Raw genomic sequence first — 12001 nt, 5'->3', positions numbered from 1 at the left:
AAATTGGATCCTTGAGGTGTACAACTTCTACTTCTTCAACAGAGAATCCTTCGTAATAAGGTTTGAGACGATGGCTATTCACCACGAACTTTTTCTCCGTTTTTAAACTTTGGATTTCCACTACACCATAATGAAACACATTAGAAACGACAAATGGAGCAATCCAACGAGAATGCAATTTATCGGGAAAAAGTTTAAGTCTCGAGTGATACAAGAGGACTTTTTGCCCCACTACAAAAGATTTCCTTGAGACTTGCTGATCATGAAAGATTTTGCTCTTCTCCTTGTAAATCGTGGCATTCTCGTATGCCTCACTCCTAATCTCTTCCAATTCTTGTAGCTGCAATTTCCTTTTGACCCCCGCCTCTTCCAGGTTCATGTTGCATTGCCTCACCACCCAGAACGCCTTGTGTTCGAACTCCACAAGGAGATGACAAGCCTTACCGAAGACAAGTCTGTACGGGGACATCCCAATCGACGTCTTATACGTTGTGCGGTACGCCCATAGTGCATCTTCTAAGTTCAGGTTCCAATCCTTCCTATCTGGGCGTACCATCTTCCCCAAGATTGATTTGATCTCCCTGTTTGACATTTCGACTTGACCATTTGTCTGCGGGTGATACGGTGCGGATACCTTGTGGAGCATGCCATATTTTTGAAATAGGACAGCAATAGTCTTATTACAGAAGTGCGTGCCCCTATCACTTACCATAACTCTTGGCATCCCAAAGCGGACAAATATATTAGACTTTAGAAACTCTGCAACCACTCTAGAATCATTAATACGGGTGGGTTTTGCTTCTACCCACTTAGAGATATAATCTACACCAACTAAGATGTATAGGCAACCAAAAGACGAGAGAAAAGGACCCATGAAATCCATACCCCAAACATTAAAAATTTCAACAAACAACATGGGAGTTTGAAGCATTTGATCCCTACGAAAAATATTTTTCACCCTTTGACACTTACCACAAGATTTACAAAATAAGTACGCATCTTTAAAATGGTGGGCCAATAAAAGCCGCTCTCCAGTACCTTACGAGCGGTTCGCTTAGGCCCAAAATGCCCTCCACATGCAAACGAATGACAATTTAAAATAGAGTGAAATTCACCTGTACTGGCACATCTTCTTAATAGCTGGTCCGAACATTGCCTCCACAGGTAGGGGTCATCCCAAATGTAGTATTTGACATCACTTTTCAATTTGTCTCTCCTAGTCTTGGGCCAACCTGCAGGCAATTGGTTAGTTACCAAGAAATTCACGATATCTGCATACCAAGGTGGAGCCGAATCAAAAGCAAGTAGTTGCTCCTCTGGAAATGTCTCTCTCAATGGTTGCTCCTCCTTATGTGCAAGCAAGCGGCTCAAGTGATCAGCAACCAAGTTCTCTGCCCCACTTTTATTTTTAATCTCCTAGTTGAACTCTTGAAGGAGCAGGATCCATCTGATGAGCCTTGGTTTCGCATCCTTCTTTATCATCAAGTACCTTAAAGCTGCATGATTAGAGAAAACTGTTACTTTTGCACCCAATAAATAAGGTCTAAACTTTTTTAATGCAAAAATAACAGCTAGTAATTCTTTCTCCGTTGTAGAGTAGTTAAGCTAAACTCCATTCAACGCCTTCGATGCATAGTAGATCGCATGTGCTGCCCTGCCAATTCTTTGCTTCAACACCGCTCCCACTGCATAGTCACTCGCGTCACATATTATTTCAAATGGGAGGCTCTAGTCTGACGGTTGGATGACAGACGGTGATGTCAATGACTCCTTCAATTTATCAAAGGCCAATTTGCACTCATTGGTGATGTCAAATGCTACATCCTTCTGCAATAATTTGAACAAGGGTGCTCCAATTTTTAAAAAGTTCTTGATAAATCTCTTATAGAACCCTGCATGACCCAAAAAAGAATGCACTTCCCTTACACTTATGGGGTAAGGTAAAGCAGAAATAAGGTCAACTTTTGCTTTATCTACTTCTATTCCCCTGATCGACACTACATGTTCTAAACACAATACCATGTTCCACCATAAAGTGACATTTCTCCCAATTAAGAACTAAATTTATTTCTATGTATCGTTTCAAAATTACGGCTAAATTTTCAAGGCATTATTCAAAACTATCTCCATATACACTAAAATCATCCATAAACACCTTAATAATTTTCTCTATATATTCGGAGAATATATTTACCATACACATCTGGAAAGTTACTGGAACATTGCAGAGACCAAAAGGCATCCTCCGGTAGGCAAACGTGCCAAATGGACAGGTGAATGTGGTTTTCTCCTGGTCCTCCGGTGCTATCGCGATTTGAAAGTATCCTGAAAAGCCATCAAGAAAATAATAGTAAACACGACTAGCCAACCTTTCTATCATCTGATCAATAAATGGGAGAGGGAAGTGATCATTTTTTGTCACTGCATTCAAACGTCGGTAGTCGATGCACTGGTGTCATCCTGTGGGTTTTCTCACTGGGACCATCTCACCTTCTTGATTCTCTTCTATCATTACTCCCGCTTTTTTCGGGACTACTTGAATTGGATTCACTCATGGACTGTCTGAGATGGTGAAGATGATTCTCACTTCCAGGAGTTTAAGTATCTCCTTCTTTACCACTTCCATCATTAGTGGGTTCAATCTCTGCTGCGTCTGTCTTACAGATTTTCCATCATCCTCAAGCCGTATCCGGTCCATGCATAATGACGGGCTAATTCCTTTGATGTCTGCTATACTCCACCCAATCGCCTGCTTATGATCTCGAAGAAGACGAACCAAGTTGTCTTCTGGGCTAGATGACAGGTGTGCAGATATTATCACCGGTAGTGTCTACTTGTCCCCAAGAAATGCATACTTCAAGTGCTTTGGGAGGGGTTTAACCTCCAGTTCAGATGCCTGCACAACAGAAGACAACAATTTCGTCTGAGTTTCAGGTACAAATACAGAAGGGATCTCATACCTTGAGGAAATTGGTGGAAGTGAGTGGAGTGCTTCAACCGCATGATACAACTCATCACTTATTTCCACACTGAGAGTTGCTCCCAACTCAAGATACTTCGCCAAAGCCACTTCCAACGCGTCCTCCCCATCCAGTTCAAATGTTTCCTGTACAAGAGGGTCAATAACACTCAAATCAAAAACAGAGTTAGATTTCTCAGAGTATTTCATCGCATAAAAAATATTGAAATTTACAATTTCACCATCAAACTCCATTTACAAAGTACCCTCATTCACATCTATTTTTGTCCTAACATTGCTTAAAAATGGTCTACCTAACAAAAGAGGCGATAGATTTAATGACCTTTCATCCCCCATATCTAGGACATAAAAATCTGCGGGAAAAACTAACTCGTTGACCTGTACCAAGACATTTTCAACCAACCCCTCTAGATAAACATTGGTACGGTCTGCTAGTTGGATTATAATGTCCGTGCCTTTTAATGGCCCAACATTAAAAGACCCATAAATAGTCTTAGGCATTACATTTATTGACACCCCTAAATCCAACATCGCTTTCCTAATTGGGGTACCTCCTATTTTATAAGGAATTGTGAACATACTTGGATCCCCACACTTTGGTGGGAGTTTCCTTTGGAGTATAGTTGACACATTTTCTCCCACCGCCACTCTTTCATCATCCCGTAACTTCCTTTTGTGGGTGCACAAATCTTTCAAAAATTTGGCGTACTTTGGTATCTGATTGATTGCATCCAATAAGGGGATGTTGATCTCCACTTTTCGGAACACATCCAAAAGTTCTTTTTCCTTCTCTACTTTCTTTGTCTTTTCCAACCTGCAAAAAAAAGGAGGTAAATTAGATTTAATAGGGGGTGGAGGAGTGAATGTTACCTTAGGGTTCTCGCGAATGCATCCTTTCTCTTCAATCTCCTTTTCTATCTCCTCCTCACTTTTACTTTTCGAACTTTCTTTAGGTCCCTCCACTTTCTTGCCACTCCTCAGTGTCATAGCACTTACATTCTTGGGATTTACCTCGGGTTGTGATGACAATTTGCTATAAATGTGGGACTCCAGGCGATTAATGGCAATTGCCATTTGGCTCATTTGAGTCTCCATATCCTACTGGAACTGCGCACGTGACCAAGGATCTAGTCTCTTGCTGGAGCTGTCTAGTCTCTTGCTGGAGTTGAGTGGTAGTCGTGGCCAGACTCTTGACAATATCCTCCAAAGAGCTTCCTGAGTTGGAGGATGAAGGTTGAGGGTTTGGTTGCCATGGTTGATGAAATTCTGGTGGACGATTTGAAAATGAATTTTGTGACCTGTTCCCATAACTGAAATTGGGATGATCTCTCCAACCGGGGTTGTACGTGTTGGAGTACAGGTCATACTGCCTGCAGGGTACGGGCACGCCTCCGGCCATGTTTACCTGTTCCGCCCCATCCTCTTACAAAAGGGGACATGTGTTTGTATAGTGGTCCATGCTTGTACAGATTCCACATACTTTCGCTTGCTGCGTATTCTCCAGGGCTAATTGCCTAACAACCGACGTTAACTCTAACAGTTGCTACTGTATGGATGAAATCTCTACCTCGTTGACTCTACGGGTGGGGTTGCTCTAACGGTTACTTCTGAGAGTTTTCTGCCATGACTTCGATAAGCTCCCACGCTTCCTTTGGTGTCTTGTTTGCTAGTGCTCCTCTACTCGTAGAGTCAATGATACTCCTGTCAGTGGACTGGAGCCCTTCATAGAAGTACTGGATCAGCAGTTGTTCACTAATTTGATGATGCGGGCATCTAGTGCACAACTTATTGAACCTTTCCCAATAGTCATATAAGGACTCCCCGAGATACTGTTTAATACTGCATATTTTCTTCCTCAAACTCGCAGCCCGGGATGCAGGGAAAATTTTTTCTAAAAACTTCTTTTTCAACTGTGCCCATGAGGTAATACTACCTGCGGGTAAGTAGTATAACCAATCTTTAGCTGTATACTTGAGAGAGAAAGGGAATGCTCTTAATCTAATTTGCTCTTCAATAATCCTAGGAGGTTTCATACTCGAGCAAACCATTTCGAATTCCTTGACGTGTTTGTGGGGTTTTTCACCAGAGAGACCATGGAACGAGGGTAAGAGGTGGATCAACCCCGACTTCAGCTCGAAGGCGGTATTCTCAGCCAAAGTTGGGAATGTGATGCACAAGGGCTGGTGAGTCAATTCCCGGGCAACTAACTCCCTTAGTGTTTGGTTGTTTGCCATACTATATTCGTCCTCTACTGACTCGTTTGCAGTAGATGATTGCCCTTCTTTTCGTCTCCTAGTCTCATGCTTTCGCCTACGTGCTGCCTTCTCAATCTCAGGGTCATATATCAATTCACCTGTGATAGAAGAACGAGGCATAAACTAGTAAAAATACCAAAACAAAATTGAATTAAAAAAGAAATAAATATTTCAAACGCCAGTCCCCAACAACGGCATAAAAAATTGACAGGTGCTAAACCTGTGCAATAATAATAAATAAAACCTAACTACCACCAAAAGTAGTCAATAATCAATTTTAGGTACTGGAGTAGAGACTCTAGGTGTGCAATGAGTTACTTGATTCACCCTATTCACGAAGAGTTTGCTTAATCTGATATACCCAAATTAATTATCTGACTAAATTCACTAGTTAGCAGACAGTGGCAAGTAGGGTCGTCTCCTCAGGGATTGGAGAGAAATTTATTTCCCTCTGAGTCAAGACAAATGGGGGTTTTCAAGATTAAATGCTAACTAAATAAATTAAATGCAGAAAATAATTAATTAAAAGAAATAATTGTGAGAGCTCTAGCCAAGGGTACACTTCAGAAATGGTTCAGGCACTGATCATTGATTTCCAAATAATTCCAACATTTATTAATAGATTGGTTATAGTTGTCATACACGCGATAAACAACCAACCCTTCCTTAATTTCTCAATAGTTAAGGTACGACCGTTAACTATTTCTCTAACAAAAAAATAACCCTAGATACGACTGTAGGATTTAATCTCTAAATTGTATTAATAATTAAAAAGACCCAATCCTAACCAACAAATATGCTACGAGGGTTTATTTAAATTAGATCATATGTTTCCCTGACATAAACCCAATTACGCCATCTACTACTGAGATAGAGATATTCGAACAATTACGGATTCAATTACCTCTAATTAGCAAAATAGCCTAGATGAATAATTAATTATTGCGCACTAATCAATCATACACAAGAGTTATAACAATTAAAAATAGGAAACATATAAATACCAATAAATGAAAGAAATAATTAAAAGCGATTTAGATCTCACAGTAATTGTCGAACCAATTCGTCAGTTACCCCCTTGCCTAGAATTAGGGATTTAGTTCTCCATAATTAGAGAGCAACCCATGCGAATATGTCTGCCCAGAGCCATCAATTCTTGTTTTTAGAATCGGTCAACCCAAGAAAGAAAAGAACAAGGGATTTCGTACTCTCGATTTGTTTCCAAAGCAGGCGTACGAAGGAGTCTGGTTTCTCTCTTTTGTATCGGTCAAGCAAAAGTAAAAGCAAGAATCAATAGTCAACAATGGCAGCTCAATTTAGGGGTGTGCATCGAATTCGAAATCGGTAATTCGAAAATTTGAATTCGGAATTTTTCGAAATTTTGGTAGCTTATAATTCGACCGAATTCGATTTCGAATTCACCAATTCCGAATTCAATTCGAAATTCAGTAAATTCCGATTTCACCGAATTCGGAACAATTTATATATTATTATATAATATAAAATTTATAATATAATATAATATAATATAATATAAATTTTATATAATATTATATAGTATAAATGTTATATTACATGTACAAAAATATATTTATGTATTAAAAACGAATTTGAAATCGAAATCGGAATTCGAATTCCGATTTGAAAAACTCCATTACCGAATTCGAAATATATGAAACAATTCACAAGGTCAACAATGGTGGCTTTTGTCTGCTGGTTGTTTACAAGGCATAGCAAAACCCAAAAACGAAGTGCAAAGCCAAAAACGAAAATCCCCCTAACCAAGCTGACCTCCTCGCTGTCTAATACTTCTTCCCTTTTGTTTTGGTAGCCCCGAAATTCAAGGAAGGGATTTCCTCTTATCGGAAATTGTTATTCAAAGAAACAAAACTCCCTAAATAAATTAAAATAAAATCTATTACAATTTAATTTCTTCAATTTCTCAAGCGGACCCCACTGCTTGAAGTGCCGCACGTACGACGAATCCTCTGAATTTTGATTTTAAGCACTTTTCAGCATCAATTCCTGCAATTAGCACCAAAACCATATCTGAGTAGAATTCACTCAATTAATACAATATTTAGTTAAACAATTGGGCAATATTACCCAAAATATCCCACTAAACTGCACCCTATCAGATGCGATTGAAACTAATTATTAAGTTGTTACAAATCAACAATTTTTAATATTTAATTTTAATGTTTGTCTTACAATTAGTGTAGACACCAAATTTTTAAGAAATTTTGTTTACTATTATTTCTATTATTTGATTATTTTTATTTTTATTTTTATTTTTTTAAGTCATTTTATCATTTAAATTAAACTTCAATCATTTAATTTTTAATTCAATTTGTTTTCGGTGTTAGGGTTTAACTTCATCTTATTCTATTTTATTTTTGCACATAAGACTATTTTTGGAGGATGAGATCTGAACCTTTCATTTTAGGGTTAGTTTTTGGGGAAGGCATTGAAAGGAGAGGAGCCGAAAACAGAAAGGGGGGGGGGGGGGGGGGGAAAGCGGCTAAGTGGTAAAAAAGGAAAAATTAAAAAACGCAAGAGAGGTTTTGAGCTTTGGGAGTGGGAAGCCAAAAAAAAAAACAGAGGAAAATCTGGAAGTTGGGCTTCGGCTAAGGAGGTTACGGGCAAAACAGAAAAATGGAAATGGGGGAGAGCAAAAAGGGTTGGAAATAACAGGGGAGGCTTGGGGTAGACATAAAGAAAGCAAAAGGAAAAAACAGAAAGAGCTGGGATTGAGAGAATAGGGGCAACGGGCAAAAACAGAAACGGATAGAGAAAGAAAAAACAGAGTAGCCGAAGCTGCTGCACCAACGAGGAGCCACCACCCCCACCTCATCGAGTCCACTGCCATCGGCAAATCTTTGCCCAGAAAATATGTGCACAACGAGAAACGGAGGGGCGGCGGACAAGAACCTACTGGCAAGAAGAACGCAAGAAAGCTTCGGGAGGTTGAGGGAAACAGAGAAAGTGGATGGCGGAGGAATGGGAGCAGACGCCGTTCGCCGGAAATTACCACCATCACCGGCGAACATTCACTGAGAAGGAGTACGGTAAGTAGCTACGTTCCTTTGAATTTCAGTTTTGCTTCTTCAAATGCAAGTTCTGGAAAAATCCCCAACCCCAAGCATGATTCCGTGAATTGGTTGTTGCGAGTTTCTTGATTGATTGCCCGTCATTCTTTTGATCGTGCGTGCTCTTATGAGATTAATGTGACTGAAATTTTGTTTCTGAATAATTTTGGGCCGGTCATAGTTTCAATATATCAAAGAATTGGTGAAGCTTTTAGTGCCCCCAATCTGTTCGATGAAATGTCTAGCCGAAAACTTTTGTTGAAAGATTTTGTTGCACTTCTTGTGTGAAGGAACTGGCTAAGTCGGCCAATCCGTTTCCTCACGTTTGGATAAATTTTAGTGCATCTTTTTCTGTTTTCCCTTCCCTCGTGTTTTGTAAACCCAAAATAATATGGCATGAGAGGGATTGAGATGGAATTCGTGTGAGAGTTTCTTTTGGAATCTGAAGTTGAGCTTTCTGGTGTTCTTCGTCTAAAAACATGGCAGCGAGCATTTAGCCTGATTGAAGAAGATGACCGTGTGTTTAATTCATAATTTCGGTCCCTCTTTTTTTTTTTTTTTTTCTCTCTTGTTTGTGATTCCGTCCTGAAGTTTCTGAAGTTTATAATCCGACCCCAAATCATTCATAATTCATTCAGTTAGGCCCCTATCTGCATTGCATTGGAACCCCGCAAGTCCCACCTTGTTCTGATATGACCCGGAAATTTAAAAACAAGTAGACTTGTTTCTCCCTTTTAGATTTTAATCATCTTCTAATATGCATGAGTAGTCTTTTGACCAGATTAATTCTTGTTTGTAGGTTATAATTGTGGTTTAATAATTCTATTTGATTTTATCATGTTGGGTTTAATGGAACAAGTGTTTTGGGCTAAGAGGTTATTTTTGTTTGGGCTTAAGAAAGTTGTTTTAATTTATTGTGTTTGTTTTTTTGGGGTTTGGGCTAGAGGGTCAAGGCCCATCTATTTGGTTGGCTAATCTTTGGGCCAAAATAATATACTAGCCCACTTGTTTTCCCTTGGACTTTCGATTGGGCCAAGTGATCTTGGCCCAAGAAAGGGGAAGATGGCCCATTCCCTTTTTGTTTTGGATTTCCGATTGGGTTTGGACGGTCTTGGCCCAAACGAACAAATAAAATGGTTCATTCCCTTCTTGCTTTGAATTTCCATTGGGCTGGGAAACTTTGGCCCAAACAAATAAAGGCAATAGCCCAGTGGCTTGATCCACTAAGAAACCAGAAAGCAAATCTGCAAATCAGCCCCTGAATTTCTCCTTAGATGTATTGTGGCCCTGGACATTTTCAACTTCTTTCAATTCGGTCCTTAAATTAATTGTAATTAAGTCCCTGAACTTTATTTTTCTTTAATTTTGACCCCAAAACTTTGTTCGCTTTTGCAATTAAGTCCCTTCTTCTTTTGACTTCTTAAATGTGGGTTTTGACATGATTCAATTGATTCAATTCATGCTTATTTTTATCCTTTGTGATTATTTGCCAAATAAATTGGTGCCTTGACCTTTTCTTTGTATTTTGGAGGGTAAATAGTTGATTTCATTTCATTGGGCCCCAATTGCAAAAGAGGTAACTTCTATATTCTTGAGTTTATTTTTCCTACGTGCTCCTACGTGTTATGTGAATATGCATGTCTACTTTGCTTTCCTTGTCTTTCCTTAATTCTTTCATTTATTTTATTTACTTTTGCTTTTTATTTAAGTTATTCATTATGGGGTATGTGTACACCTCTTGGCTTGTAATAGATAGGGCTCGGAGAGCATCTGGTCCATTTCCCCTTCCCCTTTATGCTTTTATGGGGTATGTGTACACCTCTTGGCTTGTAATAGATAGCGCTCGGAGAGCATCTGGTCCACTTCCCCTTCCCCTTGCTTGCTTGTTTTTGTTGCTATATGTTTAATTGCTTTATTAGGCTCTTGCATCTAGTCGAGCATGCTAAATGCTATGTGCTATGTGTTTACGAGTATTTTGGCATGTCTACTTGCTTTCATAGCCATGGATGAATGGAATGGATGAATGTACGTTTCCGCTAGTCCAACGCTAGTCGGAATTCATAGAATGGGCTAGTCCAACGCTAGACCCTTAGGGATTTCCCCTCATTAGCATATCATTTGCTTGTTCACCACATATCATGCATTTTTCTTAGTTTTATCACTTGGCATGCTCCTCGAACCCCCTTTCCCTTCATTTTAGGATTTTTGCATATCATGATAGTTGTAGGGTCCATTTGCTTGAGGGTCCCCTTCTGATAAGGGAAACGAGCGAGTGTGGCTACTCGATAGCCTTAGCACGCTAGTTTTGCCTTCTAATCAAAGGGAAAATCGAAGTCGACAAGTTAGGAGTCATTCCCATACCCGACCTGATGCATTCCCTTAGGTTCATTCATTCTCATTTATCACTCACTCATTCTTTTCAATTCACATTTTTCTTTCCTTATTGTTCATTTTGATTTCTACTTCACAAAATTGCATTTAATTACACCTATATGCACTTATCACTATATTTCATACACTTGCACACAAACACTTGGATTTTTCATACAATTCCACACATGCACCTTTTCATACACTTGCACACGAAAAATACTTGAACTTTATACAATTTCACACAAGCACCTTTATACAATTTCACACACTTGCACTTACTTTTCTTGCATCTTTCATACACCTTCACACTTGCACACTTGAATCTCATTTGCATTAATCGACCTCTATGAGGTTTTCCTTTGTTGGCCGCCACAATTCATGTGGTTTGGGACCAAAAGCCTCACAAGAGACATCGTAGAATTTAGGATTGCATTTTTCTTTCCGTTTTGCATTCATATAGTCATATCCAACGTGCGAACATACATTGGGTAGAAAACTAGGAAAGGTAAGGTTAAGTCGCGCAACTAGCCTTGGCTAGGTCAAAGGGGTGCCTTGGATTCTATCCTTGCCTTCCCCTTTGTCAAACGTGACTCCCGAACCTTTTCTTTGGCTTACGTGGACTAGGAGTCGTTTTAAAAAGGGTTGTTTACTACTTGTCTTTAAAAAACACCTTTTGGGTGACTTGGTACACCCCAAATCTATACCAAGTGGCGACTCCGTTTTCATATTTAAAAAACCCTTTTTAAAATTTCATTTGGCCAAATCGTCGCTTTCCAAAGTCCCATGGCCTTTTACTTTTTATTTTGCACACGTTCACACCACACATTCATCACACATCATTCAATTCAATCGAAAAGTGGGGCGCGACAGTTGGCGACTCCACTGGGGACTTCCTAAGTGGGTCCAAGCATTTGACTTAGCCATTCGTTTCCTTTTTCTACCCTTTTTATGCATTGCATTTGGATATTAGGGTTGCATTTTCTATTTTAGGACTTTTTCGCCTCGCGCGCGTATCAAACTATTCCCTCACTCACGTATGTATGATTGGTTGATTGGATGTATGTATCTCGCGCTTGCATTGCATTTGGGGGGGTGTGTGTCACCTTTAGAGCCTCGCGTGGTTCTCACCCCTTCCCTCAAAATAGGGGAACACTTCATACGTGCACGTTTACTTGCTTTTATCCCATTTTATTTTGTTTTTCGTGGGCGTTTCCCACACCGCCTTGTAGGACTAGGACCGATTGCCTTGGGTAGGCGGATGGTGTGCTCTGCGCCCATAGCGCTACCTAAGGGATCACTCGAGC

The 12001-nt window shown here is 39.7% G+C and overlaps 1 protein-coding gene and 1 non-coding gene across 2 annotated transcripts; one reads left to right on the top strand and one right to left on the bottom strand.

Moving 5' to 3' along the window:
- Positions 1-3214: 3214 nt before the first annotated feature.
- LOC113700909 (uncharacterized) lies at positions 3215-4075 on the bottom strand. The gene has a single exon (XM_027221336.1). The coding sequence runs from the start codon at positions 4073-4075 to the stop codon at positions 3215-3217; it is 861 nt and encodes a 286-aa protein (XP_027077137.1).
- Positions 4076-4735: 660 nt separating this feature from the next.
- Positions 4736-4842, top strand: LOC113702585 (small nucleolar RNA R71). The gene has a single exon (XR_003451221.1). It is a non-coding gene; the product is annotated as a small nucleolar RNA R71 (small nucleolar RNA).
- Positions 4843-12001: the final 7159 nt, after the last annotated feature.

This window comes from Coffea arabica, chromosome 7e (genome assembly GCF_036785885.1).
Source record: "Coffea arabica cultivar ET-39 chromosome 7e, Coffea Arabica ET-39 HiFi, whole genome shotgun sequence".
Taxonomy (NCBI): Eukaryota; Viridiplantae; Streptophyta; class Magnoliopsida; order Gentianales; family Rubiaceae; genus Coffea; species Coffea arabica.
Note: the sequence above shows the minus strand (reverse complement) of the source record. Positions and strands in the feature narration are given on the sequence as shown.

Coding starts and splice junctions, on each gene's coding strand:
- LOC113700909 (XM_027221336.1), bottom strand. CDS start 4,075: ATGGAGACTCAAATGAGCCAAATGGCAATTGCCATTAATCGCCTGGAG.